Source organism: Muscardinus avellanarius (genome assembly GCF_963383645.1).
Source record: "Muscardinus avellanarius genome assembly, chromosome: 5".
In the NCBI taxonomy this organism is placed as follows: Eukaryota; Metazoa; Chordata; class Mammalia; order Rodentia; family Gliridae; genus Muscardinus; species Muscardinus avellanarius.
Genome location: NC_137790.1, coordinates 75179751 through 75206685, shown reverse-complemented (window position 1 = coordinate 75206685; position 26935 = coordinate 75179751). Strand labels below are relative to the sequence as shown.

Here is a 26935-nt window from a genome sequence, read left to right as displayed (position 1 = left end):
TAAAAAGGGGGGATGGAGGCCGGGCGTGGTGGTGCACGCTTGTAATCCCAGCATTTGGGAGGCTGAGACCTGAGAATCATGGTTCGCGGACAGCCTCAGCTACTTAGTGAGGCCCTCCGCAACTCAGTGAGACCCTGTTTCAAAATAAAGAATAAAAAAATTGGGCAGGGTGTGTCGTTCGGCAGTCAAATGCCTCTGAGTTCCATCCCCAGACCCGCAGCTCAGAGGTGGAGTGCCCTGGGTGGGTGGGAGGGTGGGTGGGTGGGTGTGTGTGTGTGTGTGTGTGTGTGTGTGTGTGTGTGTGTGATGTTCTTTTATTCCTTTTCAGGTCAGTTGAACACGCAGATGGTCAGAGTGCCCTAACAGACTCACTGTGGAGGCGGTACAGTGAGTTTGAGCTGCTGAGAAACTACCTTTTAGTATACTACCCACATATTGTTGTGCCACCTCTACCAGAAAAACGGGTAAGAAGCAAGATGGCAGTGGTTCAGAGGTATTCCACATTGGAAATATTGCTAATGGTATTTTTGTTTACCTAGGCAGAATTTGTTTGGCATAAACTTTCTGCTGACAACATGGATCCAGATTTTGTGGAGAGGCGACGGATTGGTTTAGAGAACTTCCTCTTGAGAGTGGCTTCACATCCTGTGCTTTGTAGAGACAGAATCTTCCATTTGTTTTTAACTCAGGTATCTTTTTAAAATATTCACTTGCCCTAGGGCATTTTGTTTGTTTGTATTTGTTTAAACTAGTCTACTTATTCTTTTTGATTTTTATTCTTTTTGCAGTACCAGGGCCTCATATAAGGCAAGTGCTTTACAAACACTAAGCCATACCTATTACTTACTTACTTTATTTGTTTGTTTATTTATTTATTGTGGTACTGGGGGTGGAATCCAGGGGCTTTTCTACCTCCGGGCTACACTCCCAGACCTATTTTATATTTTATTTGGAAATAGGGTCTCGCTAAGTTGCTGAGAGCCTTACTAAGTATCTGAGGCTGGCTTCGAACCTGCACGATCCTCCTGTCTCAGCCTCCCAAGTACTGGGATTGCAAGTGTGCGCCACCACGCCCAGCCCTAGCCCTATTTTTTATTCTTTATTTTGAAACAGGGTCTCACTGAGTTGCAGAGGGCCTCACTAAGTAGCCTAGGCTGTCAGCGAACCTCGATCCTCTTGTCTCAACCTCCCGAATGCTGGGATTCACCCGTGCACTGCCACACCTGCCCATAGGAGCAGCTTTTTATATGCAGTTTGTTTTATTTGGTTGGATCTGAATTTCAGAGTTTGAATTGCATCATTCTTGTGGCTAATATTCTTTTTTATTTTTATATTTTGTGTTACTGGGAATTGAACCCAGAGGCATTCTACCTCTGAGCTACTCCTCCAGCTCTAATTTTTAGTGTGAAACAAGTCTCACTAAGTTGCAGAGGGCCTCACAAGTTGCTGAGGCCACAAACCTGTAATCCTCCTGTCTCAGCCTCCCAAGTATTAGGATTACAAGTTTGCCAGCACGCTTGACTCTATGGCTAATGTTTATATACTTAAAGGTATTAAAGATGATACTTTGGTATTACTTAAATGACATAATTTTTTTTTTTTTTCTTTTGGTGGTGGTACTGGGGATGGAACCCAGCGGCCTTCTACCTCTGGGCTATACTCTCAGACCTATTTTATATTTTATTTGGAAACAGGGTCTCTTAAGCCAGGTGAGGCTGGCTTCAAACCTGCATGATCCTCCTATCTCAGCCTCCCAAGCGCGGGGATTACAAGTGTGCGCTACCATGCCCGGCAAAAATTTTTAAATTTTTTGAAGCTCAGATCTCTAAACTCCTTGATTCATGTCCTGTCAGTCTTTTGGACTGTGAAATGTGACTTCATTTGAAATGAAAGAATGTTTTAACCTTTTCTCTACTCTCTTCCTTGAAATAAGAACAAAATAAGTATTCAGCTTATTTAATTTGGAATATTTGTTATGGGTTGTTTTGCTTTGCAGTAGTGATTTCTAAAATTAATTTTAATTTTTAGGAAGGTAACTGGAAGGAGACTGTGAATGAAACTGGGTTTCAGCTGAAGGTAAGAATATTTGTATGAAGTAATTTGCCATGTTCCTTTACAGTTCCCAGTACAATGCCATGCATTTAAGGATCTTTGCTTTTGTGTGTATGTGTTTGTGATACTGGGGATATTTTGAAACAAGGTCTCACTAAGGTGCTGAGAGCCTTGCTAAGTTGCTGAGGCTGTCCAAAACCTTGTGATTCTCCTGTCTCAGACTCCCAAGTACTGGAATTACAGGCATGTGCTGTTGTGCTTGGCTTACTTGCTATTTTTTTGAATGAATTGAATTTTGGAAATTGGCTTTGCATCAACATCAGGGGTAAGGTTCTCAAAGAAACACTGCAGTTCACTTTTTTTTTTTTTTTCAGTACTAGGAGTTGAACCCAGGGGCATTCTACCTCTGAGCTATGCCCCCAACTCTATTTTTTATTCCTTATTTTGAAACAGGGTCTTATTAAGTTGCAGAGAGCCTCAGTAAATAGCTGAGGCTGGCCTCAAACATGAAATCCTGCTGTCTCAGTCTCCCAGTTACTGAGATTACAAGTGTGTACCACCAAGTCTGAGTGGTTTGCTTTGATTTATGTATTTTTAGTTGCTAGTTGGAGTATAATTTACTCATTTAATTCTACATCTCTTTTCCTTCCCTCTGTCCTGACCGTTTTCGCTTGCACCCCTGCCTTTTATAATTGCTTGTGGTATCGGAGATGAAAGTTCTCATGAAGACTCAACCGTGGATTTTCCACATGGGTAGACTAAAGAATCTTTATTCATGCGTCTTTTGTTGGTTGGGACATTGTGGCCAGTTTGAGATGGACATGGGAGTCATTTAAAAATATCATGTTTTATTTATTTTAATTTTCTTTAGTGCTTGTAATGGGAATTGAACATCCAGCCTTTGGATGCGAGGCAAGCACTCTACCACTGAGCTACATCCTCAGCCCAAAATAGCATGTTTTAGTCATAAGACGTTTAGGGTTTGTTTTGGTTTTGGTTTTGTTTTTTTTTGTGAAACTGGGGGCGGAACCCAGGGGCTTTTCTACCTCCGAGCTATACTCCCAGACCTATTTTATACTTCAATTTGGAAACAGGGTGTTACTAAGTTTTTGAGAGCCTCACTCAGTAGCTGAAGCTGGCTTCGAACCTGTGCGATCCTCCTGTCTCAGCCTCCCAAGAACTGGGATTACAAGCGTGCGCCACCACGCTCAGCCTTATCTCTTAAATAATTATAGTTTCTGGTAACTTCCTTTTGCAGATATAAATAGGAATCTATAAGCGGGGCATGGTGGCGCACACTTGTAATTCCAGTGCTTGGGAGGCTGAGACAGGAAGATCGCACAGGTTCGAAGCCAGCCTCGGCTACTTAGTGAGGCTCTCAACAATTTAGTGAGACCCTGTTTCCAAATAAAGTATAAAATAGGTCTGTGAGTATAGCCCGGAGGTAGAAAGCCTCTGGGTTCCACCCCCAGTACCACAAAAAAAAAAAGAAAGATGTTACCTTTTACATTTTAGCTCTTAAACTGATAAAGTGATGTTGTTAAAAATAAACAAATAAATTGGTAGTATTAAAAACATAAGATTAAGCCAGCATGGTGGCATATGCTTGTAATTTCAGTACTTGGAAGACTGAGACAGGAGGGTTTTACAGGTTCGAAGCCAGCCTCAGCTAGTTAGTGAGGCTCTCAGCAACTTACTGAGATCCTTTTTCCAAATAAAATATAAAAAAACATGTCTGGGAGTCTAGCTCAGAGGTAGAAGACCCCTGGGTTTCATGCCCAGTGCCACCAAAAACAAAACATAAGATTCAGAAAGAAACAAAATTTCTTATTTTTCATGTAATTTCATTCTCATTTTAAAAATCATGATGAGTGTGGTGGTGTATGCTTATAATCCAGTATTTGGGAGGCTGAGATGGAAGGATCACAGGTTTGAGGTCATCCCCAACAACTTAGTGATGCCCTCTGCAACATAGTGAGACCCTGTTTCAAAATAATGAATGAAATAGGGCTGAAGGTGAGGGGAAGGAAAAAAAGTCATATTTGCAAGCTGGACATGGTAGTACATACCTATAATCTCCTAATACTTGGGAGACTGAGACAGGAGGGTAGTAGGTTCCAGGCCAGCCTCACTAACATAATAACATCCCCTTTCAAGATAAAAAAAGAAAAAAAGGGTTGGGGATGTAGCAGGAGGAGAATGTCCTGGGTTCAATAGCCAGTCACAGAATAACCACAACAAAAATCACATTACTGTTAGTGAAAACTTCTGATACAGTGATATTTAATATTGTATATGCCTTAAATTCATAGGCACTTTTATTTGCAAGAACTTTTAAATGTATTAGCTTAGTTGTCCTTGAGATGTAATAACAGTCAAGAATTGGTGAAAGGTATGGTGTTCAAGCTTGTAATCCTCGTACTTGGGAGGTTGAGACAGGAGGATTGCAGGTTCGAGACCAGCTTTCACAATTTAGCGAGACCCTGTTTCAACATAAAATATAAAATAGGCTAGAGTGGAGCTTGAGGATAGAATGTCACTGATTTTAATCCCTAGTACTGAAGAAAAAAGGAAAAGTATTGGTGAAATACTGGTTTTAGAAATAAGAGAATCCCCTGAAATCAGTAAGGTTGTTGTGATATTCTTTACATACGCATACCTCTTTGAATTTCTTTGGGTCTGGAGTTCTCTAAATTTGTGCAATAGCATATTTGTTACAATTGTTTTTATTTTCCTGGCCTTGTAATTCTTGAAGCACTGATAATATTTGCTTTGTTTATTTTGTTGATTGAGAATATTTGTAGTTGTGGATTGGAAGTTGAAATAATGTTAAATGACACCGGGCGTGGTGGCGCACGGTTGTAATCCCCGTGCTTGGGAGGCGGAGACAAGAGGATCACTTAGGTTCGAAGCCAGCCTCAGCTACTTAGTGAGGCTCTCAGCAACTTAAGTGAGACGACCCTGTTTCCAAATAAAATATAAAATAGGTCTGGGAGTATAGCCCGGAGGTAGAAAGCCTCTGGGTTCTACCTCTAGTACCACCAAAAAAAAAAAAAAAAAGAGAGAGATAGAGACCCTGTTTCCAAATAAAATATATAAAATAGGTTTGGGAGTGTAGCCCAAACCACTCTTTGAAATTGATTCCTGATTGAACTACTTTTTATGATGAGCATTGTATTTCCGGTACCTTGGACAGAAAAGTTACTTGATTTTCTCTTTAAGAATTTTGGATAGGATTTGGAGATATTAAGTACATATTTCATGCAATTGAATTATTATTTAGTAACTAACCCTTCTATCTCTCCTTTGAGAACAGTTAATCTAGAAATAAATAAAGATGTTAAAAAGCTGTACTATATTTCTTTTTGGGCATTGGAGATTGAACCCTGTGGCACTTTACCACTGAGCTACTTCTCCAGCCCATTCATTCATTTTTTTAATTTTCAAGACAGGATCTGCCTAAGTTGCCTAGGCTGGCCTCAAACTCCCAGTTCTCCTGTCTCGGTCTCCTGAGTAGTTGAGTTTGCAGGCATGTGCTGCTGTAACTGGCTAGAGGTATTGTCTTATAACATTTTTTGCTACCTAGAAAATATTTTGATTTTCTCTAGTTTGTTTTACTTAGTATAGTATTTATTTTTGACTATAAGTATTTCCATATATCTTTTTTTTTCTGGAATGCTGATTCTAATAATGGTACATTTGGTTTGGATTCCTCTGAGAACCACCCTGCATAGTGCACAGGATCTAAAGCAGTATTATATATGCAGATCCTTACTTTTCTCAGCTTAGTGAAAAGGTAAATGACTTATTCTGAATTACAGTAATGAAGAGCTATACTAATGTGTTGGTATTTACAGTTGTTATATTTTGGAAACATTGAGTGCCATCTAGTCAGTCTAATTTATGACATGTTTTTATAGCATTCTCAAAAATAACTCCTCATCTGGTTTTTGTTAGGTTATGTTTAATGTATTTTCAATACGTGATAGGAAGAAAACTGTACTTGAGCATCTTAATTCTAAAAGGAAAGTAAAACTATTGAATTTTATACCCTGAAATGTTAATTGTATTAAGTGAACGAATTATTTTTTCCAGGCAGACTCCAGGTTAAAAGCGCTTAATGCAACATTCAGAGTGAAAAACCCAGACAAGTAAGGTTTTGTTTTAATAACAGTTATGATGTTGTTTTGAATGGTGGTTATCAGTCTTATTTAATTTTTCATTTCTGAATGTATGCACTTCATTTGCCAAATATTTTCAGTAGTAATTAACATTTAGTGACATCTTTTAAAGTCTAAAATTGATTTTGAATTTGGTAGCTTAATTGTGTTTACACTTGTAAGTAACTGAAGTTTTAAAAAATTAAAACACTGCTTATTATCTAGAAGGATTTATTAAATGTTGAAGGTATCAGAAAACTGAGAAGCATAATTTTAATTTCATTGCAGTTTTATTTGTATGACTGTCAGATATGCAGAGCATAAGACAATTATATATGTTTAAAAATACACTGTCTGCTTTGTATCACACAAAAAAACTTGATAAGTGCATACTAGAGTAATAATTTCATGCAAATATATTTATGTGACATATACTTGATTTGATCCATGTCATTTGGCATTTATGAGAATATTTCTAAAAGGAAGCCATTGGCTGGGCGTGGTGGCGCACGCTTGTAATCCCAGCATTCAGGAGGCTGAGACCAGAGCATCGCGGTTCGCAGACAGCCTCAGCTACTTAGTGAGGCCCTCTGCAACTTAGTGAGAGCCTGTTTCAAAATGAGGAATAAAAAATAGGGCTGGGGGTTTAGCTCAGAGTTCGAATGGCTCTGGATTCCATTCCCAGACCCGCAAAAAAAGAAGAAAAAACCAAGAGGGAAGCCATAGTATTCATGAATGACTTCTTAGAAGATTTTGGGTTGATTTATTCTCTAAATTTGGTGGCCAGTTCAAGCTCCTCATTGTGTGGTTCTTTATAGTTTTTAAGCTGTAGGAGTTGTTTTTCAGGTAAAAATGTGTTTAGACAGATGGTGCATTACATTGATAGTCACCAAGTGTGTGATTCTGTTAGAATCCCTCCTGTGGGTCTGTGAGCATTACCTAGGCTAATTCCGCGGTGTTAATGATCCATCACACCCGACAAAGCGTGGCACACTAACAGTAATGCCAGCTGCGGGGATCACAGCCCCCAGCCAGGCCTGAGAAAGGTTGGGACCCGGGACAGTCTGCTTCCAAGCTGCGTCCCCAGCTGAGCTACACCCCAGCCCTTTTAATTTTTGTTTTGAAACAGGGTCTCACTAGGCTGCTGAGAGTCTTGCTGAGTTGCCGAGGCTGTCCTCTTACCTGGGATTCCTGTCTCGGCCTCACAGATACTGGGATTAGAGGTGTGCACCACCATGGCTGACTCGTGATTTTTAATGTAAGATTTTGTGTGTGTGTGTGTGTGGCACTTGGGATTGAACCCAGAATATTATACCTCCAAGCTACACCCACAGTACTATTTTTTTATTAATTTTTATTTTGAAACAAGGTCTCGCTAGGTTGATAAGAATCTCATTACTTGCTGAGGCTGTTCTCAAACCTGCGATCCTATCTCAGCCTCCCAAGTAGTGGGATTACAGTCACATGCCACAATGCCTGGCTCTATTTTATTTATTTATTTATTGTGGGTCTGGGGATGGAACCCAGGGGCATTCGACCTCTGAGCTACCACCCCTGCCCTATTTTTTATTCTTTATTTTGAAACCAGGTCTCACTGAGTTGCAGAGGGCCTCACTAAATAGCTGAGGCTGCCCGCGAACCGCCATCCCCCAGTCTCAGCCTCCTGAATGCTGGGATTACAAGCGTGCACCACCATGCTCGGCATGCCTGGCTCTGAATTTGTTTTTCTTTTATGGTACTGGTGACTGAACTCAGGCATCTACCATTCTATCTCTGAGTTCCACCCCTAGTGCTTTTTTTTTTTTTTTTGCAGTATTGGGATGGAACCCAGGGGCATTCTACATTTGAGCTACACCCCCAGCCTGATTTTTTATTCTTTATTTTGAAACAAGATCTCACTGAGTTGCAGAGGACCTCACTAAGTAGTAGCTGAAGCTGTCCACAAAGTGCAATCCTCTGTCTCAGCCTCCCATATGCTGGGATTACAAGTATGCGCCACCATGAGGTTGTCCTTGATCCTGTGAGCCTCCTGTCTCAGCCTTCCAAATACTGGGATTATAGGTGTGTATCACCATGCCCAGCTTTTTTTTTTTTTTTTTTTTTTTTTGGTGATGGGGATTGATCCTGGGGTCCTGGGGGCATTCCACCTTTAAACCACAAGCACAACTATAGTCTATTTTATTTTTATTTGGAAACAACTCACTAAATTACTGAGGCTGGCCTTGAACCTCCTCCTTTCTTAGCCTTCCAGTTACTGGGATTACAAACATGTGCCACCATACCCAGCATACCTAGTTTCTTAATATAAATTTTGAATATAAAATATAAATAAGTTTGGGGTGTTTTTGTTTTTTTTTTTTTGTTTGTTTTGTTTTGTTTTGTTTTTGCAATACTGAGGATTGAACTCAGGGACATTCTACCTCCAAGCTATATCCCCAGCTCTATTTTTATTCTTTATTTTGAAATAGGATCTCACTAAGTCATGGAGGGCCTCACTAAGTAGCTGAGGCTGGCCATAAACCTGTGATCTTTTTATCTCAGCCTCTCAAGTACTGGGATTACAAGTGTGTGCCACCACACCTGGAAAAAGAATATTTTTAAAGTTCTTGTAATTAGGAAGTCTTGGTGGTAACCACTGAAGGGTATGGGTGTGTCCTAAGTAAATTACCCCTGGTATTAATCCCCAGTACAAAAAAATAAAGCCTTTGTGTTGTCACCTGTTCATCTTCCTTTCCTCAACTCTAAAATCCATTGATCTTTTTACTGTTCTCATAGTTTTTCTGTTTCAAGATGTCATAAAGTAGGTAGTCTTTCAGATTGGCTTCTTTCATTTAGTTATATGCATTTAAGGTGTCAATGAAATTTTTATACATGTTATTAATCTACAAACTCTTAACACCCAAAAGAAAGTTTTGGAAAATTTAAGCTACATTTGTGACTTTGACACATTTAGTTTTTCTATTGATGCTTTAATATTAATATTTTGTTAATTAGCACTTTCAAAAGTACTTTTCAAGTTAATGACAAATATTTTATCAGTTAAATGTCTTTCCATTTTTATGACCTTGTGAAGGTATCTGAATTGAGTGTGTGTGTGTGTTTGTGTGTGTGTGTGTTTTGCTGGGGATTGAACCCAGGGACATTTTACTACTGCTGTATACCTCCAACCCTATTTTCTATTTGGAAACAGGGTCTCACTACGTTGCAGAGGGCCTCACTAAGTTTCTGAGGCTGGTTTTGAACCTTTGATCTTCCTGTCTCAGCCTCCCAAGTACTGGGATTACAGGTATGCACTATCATGCCTGGCCCTAAATTGTATTTACTATCCTTACTGTACATAGAATTTTAAGTGTGATAAGACAGTATTACCAAGGTTTTTTGTTTTGCCTGTATATTATTAAAGTGTAAAATTTGTGTATAGTGTATAGTTAATAATTAAATTTATTGGCCTCAAAGTCTAGATAAGAGAATTGTCTGCATTGTTGTTGTTTTTTGTTTGTTTGTTTGTTTTGGTGCTGGAGGTTGAACCCAGGTATATTATACCCCCAGCCCTATTTTACTTTATGTTTTGAAACAGGGTTTCACCAAATTGCAGAGGGCCTAAGTTGCTGAGGCTGGCTGCAAACCTGCTATCCTCATATCTCAGCCTCCCAAGTACTGGGTTTACAAGCATGAGCTACCATGCCTGGTTGTTTATAACAGATCTTAATCTGTACGATCTCTGTCTAAGTCTAGCTGGCTCGCTATTATTATTATTCATACCAAAAGGGTTTTATTCTTTCTGAAAATTTAGAACACCAGAATGGTTGTTTCAGAGAGATTTTGCAAATGGTTTTTCTGAGTTCCTTCTTCACACATGTTTATTTCTCAAAGTAGACTTTTAAGAGCTGTGAAGAAGAGGAGGACTTGGAGTTTTCTGCTTGTATATGGCTTTTAGGAGCTCTAAAAATGCCTTTTGCATTGCATTGATTGTGTATTTTTCTTAAAAGAAGTACACCAAGGTATATTTATGTCCACTCATGGACTTTCATATATTGTGTTTCAAATAAACTGAACCCACTTAGGCAAGAACTAGATAGTAAAACAGATTATTAATTACCATGTTAAGCCAGGCGTGGTGGCTCACGCTTATAATCCCAGCACTTGGGAGGCTGAGACAGGAGGATGCACAGGTTTGAAGCCAGCCTCAGCTACTTAGTGAGGCTCTCAGTAACTTAGACCTGTTTCTAAATAAAGTATAAAATAGGTCTGGGAGAGCAGGGCGTAGTGGCACACGCTTGTAATCCCAGCATTCAGGAGGCTGAGACTGGAGGATTGCGGACAGCCTCAGCTACTTAGGCCCTCCGCAACTTAGTGAGACCCTGTTTCAAATTAAAGAATACAAACTAGGGCAGGGGGTGTAGCTTGAAGGTCAAATGCTCCTGGGTCCCATCCCCAGACTTGCAAAAAAAAAATAGGTCTGGGAGTATAGCCCAGAGGTAGAAAAAGCCCTTGGGTTTCACCCTCAGTACTACAAAAAAATAAAAATAAGTACCATGTTATTTACATAGTTTTAAAACCTGTTTCCTATAAAAATAAACAGTACCAATCTCTCATGTCTTGTGACTTGAGTCCCTTGATAGAATGCTGTATTCCCTGAGGAAGATTCACTATATAAATTTTTTTTCACTCCAATCCATATTTTCTGCTTCCAAATTCAGCATGGAAAGTGATCTATCCTGATGCTTAGGAATAACCTAGGGCAAATTATAATCTTAATCTGACTGCAGGGCTTGGCTTTTTAAAATACTTTTATTGGTACAACATAATTTTACATTATAGTGAGATTCAAAATGATACAAGCAAGTCCAGCATGGTGGTGCAGGCCTGTAATTACCATATTTGGGAAGCTGAGACAGGAGGATCGCAGGTTCAAGGGCAGCCTGAGCAATTTAGTGAGGCCCTCCACAACTTAGTGAGATCCTGTTTCAAAATGAAAATAAAATATGGCTGGGTTATAGCTCAGAAGTAGAGCACCTCGAGGTTCAATCCCCAATACCATGCACATATACACACTAAAAACAAAGTGGTACGCCGGGCGTGGTGGCGCACGCTTGTAATCCCAGCATTTGGGAGGCTGAGACAGAAGGATCACGGTTTGCAGACAGCCTCAGCTACTTAGTGAAACCCTCTGCAACTCAGTGAGACCCGGTTTCAAAATAAAGAATACAAAGTAGGGCAGGAGGTGTAGCTCGGAGGTCGAATGCCCCTGGGTTCCATCCCTGGACCTGCAAAACAAAAAACAAAACAAAAAAACCCACAAAGTGGTACAAATATACATGCACATGTTACTTGGTAATTACCCCTTAGCTTTCTTTTTTTTTTTTTTTTTTTTTTTTTTTGAGGGTCTGGGGATGAAACCCAGGGGCATTCTGCCTCCGAACTACACCCTGCCCTCTTTTTTTGTTCTTTATTTTGAAACAGGGTCTCACTAAGTTGCGGAGGGCGTTCCTGAGTAACTGAGGCTGTCTGAACCTCGATCAATTGTCGCAGCCTCCCGAATGCTGGGATTACAAGTGTGAGCCACCACACCTGGCTGCTTGGCTGTCTTTTTTTTTTTTTTTTTTTTTTTTTTTTTTGGTGGTACTAGGGGTGAACCCAGAGGATTTCTACTTCCAGGTTATACTCCCAGACCTTTTTTATATTTTATTTGGACTCGCTAAATTGCTGAGAGCCTCACTAAGTAGCTGAGGCTGGCTTCAAACCCGTGCGATCCTCCTGTCTCAGCCTCCCAAGCACGGGGATTACAAGCGTGCACCACCACGCCTGGCTTGGCTGTCTTTTAAAAGAAGAAAACAGAAAAACTATACTTTTATACATGATTTAACTGAGTGAGTGTGTGTGTGTAATTTTTTTATATTATTTTATTTATTTATTTGCGGGTCTGGGGATGGGATGGAACTCAGGGGCACTGGATCTCTGAGCTACACCTCCTGCCCTATTTTTTATTCTTTATTTTGAAACAGGGTCTCACTGAGTTGCAGAGGGCCTCACTAAGTAGCTGAGGCTGTCCACGAACAGCGATTCTCTGGTCTCAGCCTCCCAAATACTGGGATTACAAGCATGTGCTACCATGCCCAGCTTGTGTTTTTTCTTTTTAGCCAAGAAGAACTGCCAGTTAATGCCTCAGTAAATGACACTTCTGCTTGGCAAGGTAGCTAGGAAGTAGGTAGCAATAAATAAAACTTCTACTGGGTAAGTCCTCCTAGGTTGCTGAGAGTCTCACTAAATTGCTGAATTTGGTCTTGAACCTGTGATCCTCCTGTCTCAGTCTACTGGGATTATAGGCACAGGCCATCACAACCAGCTTATACTTTTTTAAATTGTATTTTAGAATTAGGCATGATGGCACATGTTTATAATCCCAATACTTAAGTGGTTAAGACAGGAGGATTTGGAAACAGGGTCTCACTAAGTTGCTGAGAGCCTCACTAAGTAGCTGAGCCTGGCTTCGAACCTGTGTGATCCTCCTCTGTCTCAGCCTCCCAAGCGCGGGGATTACAAGCATGCGCCACCACACCTGGCTACATTTTACTTTAGAACATTTTATTTCTCACTAGACTGCTGGAGGTCCTGCTAAATAGTTGAGGCTGGCCTTGAGCCTAATATCTTCTTGTCTCAGCCTTCCAAGTACTGGGATTATAGGTGTGTGCCACCACCCTTGGCCAGTACCTCATTAGTTTGTTGGGGTTTTTTTTGTTATTTATATCCTTTGGGGGATTTTGTTTTGTTGGGGTTCTGTTGTTTATTTGTTTGTTTTTTGTAGCACTGGGGATTGAACCCAAGGGTGATTTAACCACTGAGGTACACTCCCATCCTTTTTTTTTTTTTTTTTTTTTAGAATACACTAAATTAGAGTGGTATGGAGTCAGCTAGGAGCCTGGTCAGGAGGTCAGTCTGAGAATACCAGGTGAGGTTTGATGATACTAAGCTGACTCCAAGGCTCTGACATAGAGAACAGAGTAATGTGAGTGGATTTGACATTTAGGAAATGCAACTGACAAACAAGGTGGTGAAGGAGATATAGACAGCACTCAGGCTTCATTCTTTAGAGTGCTAGAAAGCACAGAGGACAGACTGGGGGGGGGTAGGGGAGAATCGATTGAGCTTTGGGTATGTAAGGAAGCACAAACATCTGCTAACTAGCTGGTTTCATAAACCTGGAGTTTAGCTAGGCATGGTGGCACATACTTACAATCCCAGTACTTGGGAGGTGAGACAGGAGGATTGCAGGTTCAAGGACAGTCTTGGTGAGTAGTGAGACTCATCAATCTAGTGAGACCCTGTTTCCAAATAAAAATAAAAAATAGGGCTGGGGGTATAGCTAGGCTTAGTCCCCAGTATCACAAATAAATAAACAAACAAACCTGGAGTTTAGGAGAGAGATTTGGGGTGGAGGTAGAAACTGCAATTCAACGGTGTGTTCATCACAACTGTGAAGCTTTGTGAATGACGAGTTGCATAAAGAATATGTAGTATGAAGCCAGGCGTGGTGATGCATGGCTTCTAATCCCAGTACTTGAGAAGCTGAGATAGAAGGATTGCAGCCAAATTCAGCAACTTGGGAGGCCCTCCACAACTTAGTGAGACCCTGTTTCAAAGTAAATAATGAAATAGGGCTGGAGGTGTAGCTTAGAAGTAGAATGCCCCTGAATTCAATCCCCAGTACCATACACACACAAAAAAATAGAGATTGAAAGATTGCCTGGAAGCTAAGAACCTAGGACTCAATCCTGGAGAATGGCAACATACTCCAGAAGGGTATTTCCCAAAATAAGAGGTTACCAACCTCTTGTTACACATAAGGATCTCTCAGTGCCAATAGGGCCACATGGCTCAGGAACTTTCCACACGGTCAAGTTGAAGATGTTAGATATGGGTGAAGGAAGTAAGTACTAACAATACAAACTTCAAGAGACCAGAGAACCTGGGCACGTTGGCGTGCACCATAATCCCAGTACTTGGTAGGTTGAGACCGGAGAATTGCAGGTTCATGGCCAGTTTCAGCCACTTAGTGAGACCCTTAAGACCCTGTTTCAGGATAAAAAATAAGAAAGGTTTGGAGAGGTAGCTTGGAGGTTGAAAGCCCCTGGGTTCAATCCCTAGTACAAAAGAGAGAGAGACAGACAGACACAGACTGATAGATTGACCAAAAAGTAAAAGAAAAATTGTGAGAACATAACATGGATGTTGAGAAAACATATTTTTGGTAAGGAGAGGTAATGCAGGCTGTTAATTGCCTAGAGAGTCAAGTAAGAGACCCTCTTGAATTTTACAGTAAAATTTTTTTTTTTAAACTATGAGAGGTAACATTTATTAATCAGCTAGATATAACTATTCCATAATGTTTAGTTCAAAATATCATGTTGTAGTTGGTAAAAACACAATGTTGCTGAGTGTGGTGGCTCACATCTGTAATCCCATACTTGGAGGCTGAAACAGGAGAATCACAGGTTCAAGGTTTGCCTCAGCAACTTAGGAAGAACCTTATTCCAGCCGCTGGCGTGAACTGCAGTCTCCAGCGTACATTCGCGATATGCCTGATATGTCACTGGCTGGCTCAGGAGCATTTGTAATGCTTTCTGCAGAGGCTCCTTCAGTTCCTGCAACACTCTTTCTCCAAGATGGGCCAAGCAGTCTTCTATTGAGCTTTCTGGGTTTGCAGGGCTGAACACTGGAGAGGTGTGACGGTCAAAGCCTGTGCTGGTGAAAGCTTCAGAAATTTCTTTGTCCAGAGATTTTAGCTCATCTTCAATTTCAGACTTAACTTTTAATAAAACTTCTGGGTCCAGAGATTGTGAAGCTACATCTAGTTGAATGCCTTGGGGTGAGGGAGCATGTTGCTCTTGCAGCTTCTCCTGAGGTAGGAGTCCCAAGTAGCTGAGAACAACATACTTTGTTTCATAGTGAAATCCTAGAGGCACAGTAGTAGAGGACGCCATTGAATTGGCTGGCAGAGCTCCCAAGATGTCTACTTACAGATGTGTAAAACCTTCTGGCTTTTAGATTTTCAGTAAGTGGGACTAAGTGTAGAGAAATATAAGCTCTAATACATTGTTGGTGGGATTGCAAGTTGGTGCAACCACTTAGGCGAACAGTATAGAAGATCCTCAGAAGAAAAACGATCCTCAGAAGAATGGAATCCAGCAATACCACCTCTGGGTATCTGGCCCTGGCCCCTGCCCCAGAAGAGAGGAAAGAGGCGGCGGCGGCGGCGGCGCTTGCTTCGGACAGGGTCCCCCAGCGGTGGTGGCGGCTCCGACCCGCGGCCCTAATCTACCGCCGCCGCCATGCTGGACTACAGTAAAATTTATTACTGCATGTGGGCAACATGAAAATGGTTGATGACTTTGTCATGAATAGTTCTTGCCTGGCATAGTGGCACATGCTTGTAATCTCAGTACTTGGGAGGCTGAGACAGGTGGATTGCAAGTTCATGGCCCACCTCGGCAATATTTGAGGCCCTGTTTCCAAATTAATAATAATAATAATAATAATAATAATAATAATAATAATGGGCTGGGGGTGCAGCTCAGCTCAGAGATAGAATGCCCCTGGGTTCAATCCCTAGTAGTGCATATATATATATATTTCTCCATTACAGTGCTGAAGGCAAAAGCTAAACTCTTCACAAGTCAAGAAGTAAATGGGAAGACAAGAAGTAGTTATTGCTAGGGAGACAGTGCTTCCTGAAAGTTTGACTGTAAAAGGGTTATGTATTGAGAGAGAGTTAATTATTGGGGGGTGTATTTTAATAAAGGGGAGACCTGAGTTAATTGGCATGCTAATGAGGCACTTTTAAAGAGAGAGGAATTTTGAAAATATAAGTATTGGGTACAGGTAAAATCGAATCTGGAGTGTAGGGTGACAGGCAATCCTATAGGAAAGAAAGAAATTTTGTAGATTGGAGAAAGCTTTTAAGTTGATGAGGTGGAGGTGAAGGCCGTTCCCAACGGGTTGGCTTCTGTTTTATCTGTGAAGCTTGCTTATTTGGATATTGACAGATGGTATGTCAGAAGTTTCAGGGGTTTTGTTTTTGTTTTTGTTTTTGTTTTTTAATACTGGGGATTGAACCCAGGGGCATTCTACCTCCGAGCTACACCCCCAGTCCTATTTTTTTATTCTTTATTTTGAAACAGGGTCTCACTAAGTTGCAGAGGGTCTCACTAAGTATCTGAGGCTGGCTGTGAACCTGCTATCCTCCTGTCTCAGCCTAAAGTTTCAGATCTTTATGGAGAATGGCTTGTAATGGATTCATGAAACAAGGATTGTTGAAAAACCTTAAGAGTGATATTAGAAGCTGGTCGTAGTTGCACATACTTGTAATCCCAGGACTTGGGAGGCTGAGATAGGAGGATCATGGGCTCATGGACAGCCTCAGCTACATGGTGAAGCTCTCTGCAACTTAGACCCTGTTTCAAAAAATAATGAATAAAAAATAGGGCTGAGAGTGTAGCTCAGAGGTAGAATGCCTCTGGGTCCCATCTCCAGTACCACAAAAAAAAAAAAAAAAAAAAAAAAAAGATGTTAGAGACCACAGTTAATGGTTATAACATAAGATTTTCTTAGTACCATAAATTTTTCCCAGTTTTTTGATTTTCAAAGTAATTTTTCGTAGTGATGAATTTTATAGCTATCTCAGTCCCACAACATAAATTATGAAGTATGGCATTCTTTCTTGGTTTTTAAAATATAAAAACCTATCATTTTATTGTATATTTGTGTGTGTGTGTGTGTGTGTGTGTGTGTGTGTGTGTGTGTGTGTGTGTTTATGTTTAAGGCCTGCAAATGGTTTGATAGAACCAATTTCATAATCCTCAGGAACTGCTATTTCATATTTCAGTCTTTGCTTGTTTTCCTGAGAAAAATGATGTTTTGTTTGTTTGCTATTTTAGGAGATTTACTGAACTAAAACACTATAGTGACGAGCTACAGTCTGTCATCTCACATCTCCTTCGAGTCAGAGCGGTAAGTTATTCTAGAGCTTTTTGACACCCATTTGTAAGGAAGGTTCTTGTCATTTAATCACCATGTTTTTAAGAAACAGGTAGTATTTATGATGAATAATTGAGTTTTACATTCCAGTTTAATATGTTCATCATCCAAGCTGCATTTTTTTTTTAAAGTGAAGCGTTTCTTGTCATAAACAATTTGAAGAATGTTAGCCCACTGTTTTCTTCATGGTTTGTAATAGTACGGTTGTTTTGACATCTTATCAAAAGACCTGCCAATTCAGTGTTGAGATGTAAATAAATATAGGATTTTAGATCTACTCATAATAGCAGAGTATTCTTTCACATTTTATTTCTGTATATATTTTTATTGGTGTATTGTAATTATACGTCACAGTGAGATTCAAAGTGATACAAACATATAACACACATCACAGAAAGCAAGGGTCCTCTCCAAACAGCCAGACTGTCAAGCATAAAGGTGTAGCTGCTGTTTGAGACAGATGATGTGTTGTTAACAGATGAAAAGAAAATAGAATTCTTTGACTACCTTTTCTCTCAAGAAGATTTTTTTTGAAACTTGAAAAGGTAAAAAATACATTACAGATTGGTTAGAGTTAAATAATTAAGGAGTCAAAATAGAAATCAAGCAGGGCAAGTGATCTTAGACTAAGAAAAGCTGAATTTGACACTGGGTGTGGTGGCGCACACTTGTAATCCCCGCGCTTGGGAGGCTGAGACAGGAGGATCGCACAGGTTCGAAGCCAGCCTCAGCTACTTAGTGAGGTTCTCAGCAACTTAGTGAGACCCTTTTTCCAAATAAAGTATAAAATAGATCTAGGAATATAGCCTGGAGGTAGAAAAGCCCCTGGGTTCCACCCCCAGTACCACCAAAAAAAAAAAAAAAAAAAAAAAAAAAAGCTGAGTTTGGAATCTGCCATTTAGTGGGTTCTTCTTAGGCAAATCCAGTAATGTACAGTTTGTTTTCTTTTTTTTTTTTTTTGGTGGTACTGGGGGTGGAACCCAGAGGCTTTCTACCTCCGGGCTATACTCCCAGACCTATTTTATATTTTTATTTGGAAACAAGGTCTCACTACATTGCTGAGAGCCTCTCTAAGTAGCTGAGGCTGGCTTTGATCCTCCTGTCTCAGCCTCCCAAGCGCAGGGATTATAAGCATGCGCCACCACACCCGGCTCAGTTTGCTTTCTTCACTGGAAAAGGAGAATAATACGTGTCTGGCAGTAGCTGGTACTGAACAAGTTTTTGTTACATGAATGAGTGCTTTAAAGAATTATCAGACTCTGATAAGGTCATTTGTGTCTTGTTGAACTAAAGCAAAAGGAAATGATACTGATCTCTAACACTTACTCGCCAGTGAGTGTATAGCCAAGGGTGCCCAAGCATACTATAATACTCTTGATTCCCACAGCAACCCTTTGAAGGTATAACTGTTACTGCCCCCCACTTCCCAGATCAGGAAGCAGAGGCCAGTGAAGCTCAGTAATTTGCCTAATATCTTACAATAAATGGAGATGTGGAGCCAGAATTTGGACGTTAAATCTGCCTCCAGAACTCATGTTCTTAACTGCTACAAATGATATTTTGACAAAGGATGTGGGTTGAAGTAGAATGAGAAGAGTGATACTCCTTGAAGCACACCGCTTTGGGCTAGGGACATTACACATGCTATTTAGTCCTTACAGAGTCATATGATGGTTATCCCCCATCTTTTTTGTTTGTTTGTTTTGTTTTTTGGTACTGGGGAAGGAACCCAGGAGCATTCTACCTCCAAGCTACACCCTCAGCCCTATTTTTTATTTTTTATTTGAAACAGGGTCTCACTGAGTTGTGGAGGGTCTTACTAAGTAGCTGAGGCTGTCCACAAACCTCAATCATCACATTTCAGCCTCCCAAGTACTGGGATTACAAGCGTGCAACACCACACCTGGCTTATTTCCACATCTTCTAAAGAAAGACACAGTACAAAGGTTTGGAGTGGTCTAATAACTTCTCTAAAGTGGAACCTAAAGTAAGAATTTGAACTCCACTGTGTCAGAATCTGGGTTCCTTTCAAAACTATGCTGCCTGTCTTGAAAAGGAGGGCACATTTAACTTTGTAAATATTCTAAAAATGCAGTTTAACATGTAATTTGTAGTCATTTGTGATATGTTTAGTGATTATGGCAGAATAAAGTATTACAGCTCCTTTGGATACTATTTTGGCAGAAAGTATCAGGAGTCTTATATTCCATAGTCTTTAATTCCTTCAGAGACTCAAGGGGAAGAAAAGCTATATGTGCTCTGATTTTTATTTTTATTTTATTTATTTATTTATTTATTTATTTATTTATTTATTTATTTATTTATTTGGTGGTACTGGGGTTCCTGGAAGCCCTTCTCCCTCCGGGCTACACTCCCAGACCTATTTTTTTTTTTTTTTTACATTTTTATTTGGAAACAGGGTCTCCTAAGCCAGCGTGCGCGGCTGGCTTCGAACCTGCGTGATCCTCCTGTCTCTGCCTCCCAAGCGCAGGGATTACAAGCGTGTGCCACTACGCCCGGCCTGTGCTCTGATTTTTTTTTTTTTTTCTTTTTGGTGGTACTGGGGTTTCTGGAAGCCCTTCTACCCCTGGGCCACACTGCCAGACCTATTTTATATATTTTTTGAAACAGGGTCTCTTAAACCAGTGCTGCTGGCTACGAACCCGTGCAATCCTCCTGTCTCCGCCTCCCAAGCGCAGGGATTACAAGCATGCGCCACCATGCCCAGCCTGTGCTCTGATTCTTAAAGTGACCTAATTCACCAGGCATGGTGGCACACGCTTGTCATCCCAGCATTTGGGAGGCTGAGACAGGAGGATTGTGGTTTAAGGACAGCCTTAGCTACTTAGTGAGGCCCTTTGTAACTCAGTGAGATCCTGTTTCAAAATAAAGACTAAAAAATAGGGCTGGGGGTGTAGCTCAGAGGTAGACTGTCCCTGGGTTCCATTCCCAGTACCGAAAAAAAAAAAAAAAATTTAGTAGCATGTCATAGAACGTTGTCTTTTAACATTTAATTACCTATTACTTTGTTAAGGATAGAGAAGGTGTTCTGAGTGCAAGAATGATAATCAGGTGACGCTGTCACATTTATCCTGTTATGGAATTTGCTAGGTGTCATTTCCTTCCTGACAATTTTCTTTCAAAAACAAAGGCTTCTCAACAGACATGAAATTGAATAGCAATTCAAATTTAGAAAAATTTCTGTCATTAGGTACAGCCCCTTTCCACTGGCACCAGTATTACTAACAACCATCTACTCAATCTGGTTTCAGGTTTTAATCATTCATGTTTTATTTCTTGGCAATTTTTGCTTTTCTTTTTTTCCAATAATTTGGGGGCTATAATTTATAGTCTTTTTAGTTTCATTATCTTTCTCACTGCCGGCTGATCTAGATAAATTGACTTCATGTTTTCAATCTTTGATGAATTTGTACCAGAAACAATATTGGTCCAGTAACAGTTGCTGAGTGTCGCTCTTGTTTCTTCATTCATGGAGAGAGCAGCTGCTTACTTTTTTAGGGGTAGAAAGGCTTTTGCCTCTTTTGGTCATACTCAGTGGACCAGTATATTTCCCAGAGTTCTATATTGTTATTAGAGAAGCTCTGGAAGATTTCCCCCCCCTCCTGCATTGGGGGAAAAAAGGTTAAACTTTAAGAAACAAACATTTAGGGCTGGGTGTGGTGGCGCACGCTTGGGAGGCAGAGACAGGAGGAACACGCAGGTTCAAAGCCAGGCTTGCTGGCTTAAGAGATCCTGTTTTCAAATAAAAATATAAAAATAAGTCTGGGAGTATAGCCCGGAGGTAGAAGGGTTTCCAGGAACCCCAGTACTACCAAAAAACAAACAAACAAACAAACAAACAAACAAACTTTTAGCCAGGCATGTTGATAAATGCCTATAATCCCAGTACTTGGGAGAATGAGATAGGAGTATTGTAGGTTTGAAGCTAGCCTCAGTAACTTAGTGAGTTCCTGTTTCAGAATAAAAAACAAAGTAAGTCTGGTGGTATAGCTTGGATGTAGAATATACCTGGCTTCAATCTGAAGGAAGGATGGAGAAGAGGGAGGGAGGGGAAGGAAAGAAAGGAAGAGAAGAAAGAGGGAGGGAGGGAGGGAGAAGGAAAGAAAAAAGAGGGAAGAAGAGAAAGAAACATTCATACTTGAGATTCACAAAATTTTTCTTTAAACACTTATATTGGATCTACATTGTGCACTTGTTTTGCTTCTAGTATTTGTTATTAAGTGTCATTTAATAAATTCTTTCCCTCTTTTCCTTGCTTAATATCTTAAAATGATAAAATGCCAGCTTTTAGGAAGGAATCTGAATATCTAAAAGTGCAGAGATCAGCCAGGCATGGTGATGCACACCTGTAATCCCAGTATGTGGAAGGCTGAATCAGGAAGATCACAGGTTCAAGACCAGCCTCTAGAGACAACGTAGGGAGAACTTGTTTCAAAATAAAAAAGAAAAGAGCTGGGGTTGTAGCTTGGAGGTAGAATGCTTCTGGGTTCAATCCCCAGTATCCTCCCTCCCAAGTAATAATAAAAATAAGATTGTAGGGATCTAGAAAAACTACTGATATAAAATGACACTTTCTCCTGTGATTGTAATTCCAATACTTAGGAGGCTGAGGCAGGAGAGGATTGTAGGTTCAAAGCCATCTTTAGCAACTTAGTGAGGCTCTCAATAATTTCATAAGACTGTTTACAAATAAAAAATAAAATAGGGCTGAGGGTATATCTCAGAGGGTAGAATGCCTCTGGGTTCAATCCTCAATACCACAAAAAACAAAAATAACAGAAACACACACACACACACACTCACTACTAAAATGAATGAGCATGGCTGTGTTCCAGTAGACTTGATTCACAGTACAAGTACAGGCAGCATACATGTAAGTGTCCTGAGTCCTTCTTTATGGTGTTGTTTCCTCAAAGAAGGCTAAGAGTATATGAAAAATCTTTTATGATCTTCTTGTATCAATTCCAAGTATTTTCAGTGGTTGATTCTTTTACTTTAAGGTCAGGTCCTGAAAAGGTTGAGATTTGTTATATACTTAATACCTAGTTCCTGAAATTACCCATGTTTGAGTAAGGATTCAGGAGTCAATTAATCCTCCAAGCTTACATTTAGAAATTGTATACCTGAAGAAAGTTAGGGTTTATGTGGAAGTAGTGTTGAATCTTCCAATTCATGTTGGTAACACTTTGGGAGAGAATAAAGTATTTAACGTGTGGGGTGGGGTTTTTTTGTTTTTTTGTTGTTGTTTTGTTTTGTTTGCAGTACTGTGGATGGGACACAGGGGCATTCTACCTCCAAGCTACACCCCCAGTCCTGTTTTTTAGTCTTTTTTTTTCTTTTTTTCTTTAATTTTTTAAACATTTTAATTAAAACTACATAATTTAGGAGGCAAGTATAATTCTACTAATTGAGCCTTCTACTGATTCATTTCTCTGGGCTACGCAAACTTGAAAAAAATTCCTAATCATTTTAATTTTTAATTTTTTATTGGTGCATTGTAGTCATACATCTTAATGGGATAAAAAGACTTGTGAAGACATACATGCACACATCATCCAATTAGCCCATATCCAGTCCCCACCCCATTCCCTTCCCATCCGTCCTTCCCATGCTTGGCTTAGTGATTGACTTTGATATGTTTGTTTAAGTACATCATGTGCTCTAGAGAGTTTCCCTCTTCCCTCCTCCCATCCCCTCAGTTAGGTCACCTTATTTGCTCCCCTGTTGGAACTCCTTCATCTAAAGTTTCTCCTGTTACCCATTACAAAACTCAGTGTAGGAGTCTCTGTTCTCCACAGCTAGGGCTGGGCTAGTCTGACTTCTCCCTGTTCACCATGATTGGGAGGTCTGCGGTGATCCCAGAGATCCTACTAGTTGGGTTTAGTGTTAAACATAGGTCTCTCCCCTACACTTTCCACTGATCAAAGCCCGAGTCTGTCTGAGCCTTTGCTATGTCCAACAGCAGACCCCCCTTCTCTGGTTGTATCACAAAGTCTCAGACCCAGGGAGCTTATCAGGGCTGCACGAGTCCCTGGGGGCGCCAGGCTAGGTGTTTTCTCGTGGGAACTGCAACTTCATTCATGGTCTTATTGAACACAGCTCTAGATCTCTGGAGGGTATGGAAGTCTTTGCCACCACTACTTCTTCACGGGGTTGAACCACAAAATCTCAGACCCAGGATGTTTATTGTGGCTGTTGGGGTGCAGTGCTGGGAGTTCTCCTGCGGAGACTGAAGTTTTACTTATGATTTTGGTGCGTGCTGGTCTGTATCTCTGGAGGGCATGGTGAGCTTGGCCGCCACTGGCAAGATGGTGCCACCAGGGCGCCCTCAGCTGCGAGGCTGGCGGGTTTCTTTTCTGGTGTTGAGCTCCGCTCTGAATCCCTGGAGGGTGTGGTGAGCTTGGCTGCTGGAAGTTGTAGCTGGTCTTTGAGCCGGAAGAACTGATGAATTACAACCAACTGATCTGCAGCTGCTCACTTCAGGTCCTTGTTTTCCTTTTCATCTCTGAAGTCTGGTGCTATGAGGCAAGATGGCACTGGCACGGCACCCGCCGCCACAAGGCAGGCAGGTTTCTTTTCTGGTCAGTCTTCTAGTCTTCTTTTTCTCTGTCCCTTGTATTTATTGTTTTTATTCCTCTACTAATAATATTTTTGGCTTTGTAGAGTGCTGTTTTTGAGGCAATGGAGATCAAGTGTCAGCAGGACTCATAAGCGCTGTTTCTCTCGGCCACCATCTTCCTGGAAGTCCCTATTTTTTAGTCTTGATTTTTGAAATAGGTTCGCACTGAGTTGCGAAGGGCCTAAGTAGCTGAGGCTGTAGGCAAACTGTGATTCTCCAGTCTAAGCCTCCTGAATGCTGGGATTATAAGTGTACGCCACAATGCCCGGCTAGTGTTTTGTTTTGTTTTTTGTGAATGGCTAAGCAGTGTACATTTTATCTTAGTGATAGACTATGCTTGTGGTTTGAACAAATTATCTTTTGACCAAATAGTATAGAGGTAGGTTGTTACACACTCAGCACTTATGTATAAAACTGTATCAGTAAAATTGAAAATATATGTATTCACCATTCTCTGGTAAATTCTGCTATGGGGACTTCATTATAAGAAAACAATCCAAAGGCAAAAAGGAATATTCTTATAGATGCTTATTATAATATTATATCATTGAAAAAGTACAAGTAACTAAATATTCAACAAAGTTATCCAGCAAAGAAAAGCTTTTATACCCTGTTTATTGTAATTTTCGCAGCTCAAGTTTCAAGTGGTATTTATTAAATGTAATATTAACCTGCTAATGGAAATATTAATACTCTTGATATAGGAGATTTAAAGGAAGTAATTCAAAACTATGTACACAAAGGAAGTATGGAATCAGGTTATATAAATATGATAGCACTAGTTCTATTTTGAGTTTTTTGTGATTGGTTTTTGAACATAAAGGGTTTTTTCTTTTCTGTATTTCTCAAGTTTATTATACTAAGCATTAGGATTTTTTAATGAGGATGAAAAAATTTTAAAGTGAACCATATATAATTTTGATCTAACAGCAATTGCTGTTAAATGTTTATTTCAGAGAGTAGCAGATCGACTCTATGGTGTATATAAAGTACATGGGAATTATGGAAGAGTTTTCAGGTAAGTGTTACACACGCTTTTTTTTTTTTTTTTTTTTGGTGGTCCTGGGGTTTCTGGAAGCCCTTCTACCTCTGGGCTACACTCCCAGATCTATTTTTTATATTTTTATTTGGAAACAGGGTCTCTTAAGCCAGCAGGGCTGACTTCGAACCGGCGCGATCCTTCTGTCTCCGCCTCCTAAGCACGGGAATTATAAGCGTGCGCCACCACGCCCGGCTACACACGCTTTTAAAATAAACAATATTAGCTCTAACTTTTTATTAAAAATAAAACTTAAGAAATTCAGAAAAATTTTCAGAGTCTGGAGATTATCACTATTTTTTTCAAACTGTCCTGTAGAAGTGATATTTAAGCTTTTGAGTATCTGCTTTTTATTTTAAAGGCTTTCTATAAACAAAAAGTAGTGAGGATCCAGGTGTGGTGGTGCACATCTGTAATCCAAGTACTTGTGAGGCTGAGACAGGACGATCACAGGTTTGAGGCCAGCCTCAGCAATTTAGCAAGACCCTGCTTCAAAATTTAAAAAATCAAAAGGTCTGGGGGTATAGCCTAGAGGTAAAATGCCCCTTGATTCAATCTCCAGTTTGTAGTGAGGAAATTCAATGTATCGAAAACATAAAAGTGAAACTACTTCACTTGAAGCAGGGGCGGGGCCTTTTACTTTCTTGGCAGAATGAGAACATTCCATGGGAAACTGTTGTCTTAACAAATTGGTAATTTTCTCTGTTTTCATTTTATAATTTATAAAGACTTTGACAAGATGAGTTTTTCAGTTATAGGGTAATTTTAGTGATAATTACAGTATTTGTGTAAGGGACTAGGGTTATAGCTCAGTGATACAGTGCTTGCCTAGTATGAGTAAGGGCCTGGATTCAATCCCCAACACCACTGAAGAAGAAGAGGGGGAGAGAGAAAATGTTGGTTATTTTTAAACTTTTGTGGGTTTTTTTTTGGCAGTACTGGGGGTAGAATCTAGGGGTATTCTACCTTTGAGCTACACCTCCAGCCCTATTTTTTTTGTCTTTTTTTTTTAAACAGGGTCTCACTGAGTTGCAAAGTGCCTCAGAAGTAGCTGAGGTTATCCACAAACCCTGATCCTCCAGTCTCAGCCTCTTGAATGCTGGGATTACAAGCATGCGCCATCACACATGGCTTCTTTTTTTATTTATTTATTTTTGTGTGTGTGTGAATCTGGGGTTGGAACCCAGGGGCATTTAGCCTCCAGGCTACACCCCCTGCCCTATTTTTTATTCTTTATTTTGAAACAGGGCCTCACTAAGCTGCAGAGGGCCTCAGCCTCCCGAATGCTGGGATTACAAGCGTGTGCCACCAAGCCTGGCTTGGCTCCTTTTTTTAAAATATGCTTTTATTGGTGCATTATTTTCTCACATCATAATATAAATCATGTTGACGTTGACATACATGAACATAACACTTGGAGCTCCCTCAACAATTTTTTTTTCTTAGATGTTTATAGCTTGTGACATTTTAGAAGTTATCCAGACTTTTTTTTTTAATGTCCTTGTAGCCTGGCGTGGGTGCCTTCTACCTGTAATCCTGCTACTTGGAGGCTAAGACAGGAGAATCACAGGTTCCAAGACAGCCTCTCAATGCAGCAAGATTCTCAACAACCTAGCAAAAAATAAAGTCAGGCTTGGAGGCACATGCCTGTAATCCCAGTACTTCAGAGGCTAAGATTGTAAGATCACAGGTTTGAGGACAGCCTCAGCATATAGTGAGACTCCTCATCAACCTGGCAAGACCCAGTCTCAAAGTAAAGTAGGGCTGGAACTGTAACTCAGAGGTAGGTGCCCTTGGGTTCAATCCCTAGCACCACCACCACTACCACCACACACACTTACACACACACACACATACACACACACACACACACACACAACCACAGATTGCCTTTTGAAATCATGTTTAGAATAATTATTTTAATGATATGGGAACACAATGTTAAGGGGAAAAGCATAATACAAAATTGCTTAAACATTGTGGTGTTGGTCAAATTAAAATAAGTAGCCA

General features: G+C 40.2%; 2 protein-coding genes and 1 long non-coding RNA gene across 3 annotated transcripts in view; 1 reads left to right on the top strand and 2 right to left on the bottom strand.

The window, feature by feature from the left end:
* LOC308263049 overlaps positions 1-26935 on the bottom strand; it is a 448643-nt gene that overhangs the window by 321151 nt on the left and 100557 nt on the right. The window lies entirely within an intron of this gene.
* SNX4 (sorting nexin 4) overlaps positions 1-26935 on the top strand; it is a gene marked incomplete at both ends in the record, with an annotated part of 49769 nt that overhangs the window by 7128 nt on the left and 15706 nt on the right. The window contains 6 exons of the mRNA XM_080695807.1: positions 329-464; positions 540-689; positions 2029-2076; positions 6148-6203; positions 17147-17219; positions 24843-24904. Of these exons, the coding sequence (XP_080551933.1) occupies positions 329-464; positions 540-689; positions 2029-2076; positions 6148-6203; positions 17147-17219; positions 24843-24904 (525 nt within the window). The remainder of the gene's footprint in view (positions 1-328; positions 465-539; positions 690-2028; positions 2077-6147; positions 6204-17146; positions 17220-24842; positions 24905-26935) is intronic.
* On the bottom strand, positions 14699-15193 carry LOC308263114 (bcl-2-like protein 13; the record flags this gene model as incomplete). Its single annotated transcript, XM_080695988.1, has 1 exon — positions 14699-15193. The coding sequence occupies one exon, from the start codon at positions 15191-15193 to the stop codon at positions 14699-14701; it is 495 nt and encodes a 164-aa protein (XP_080552114.1).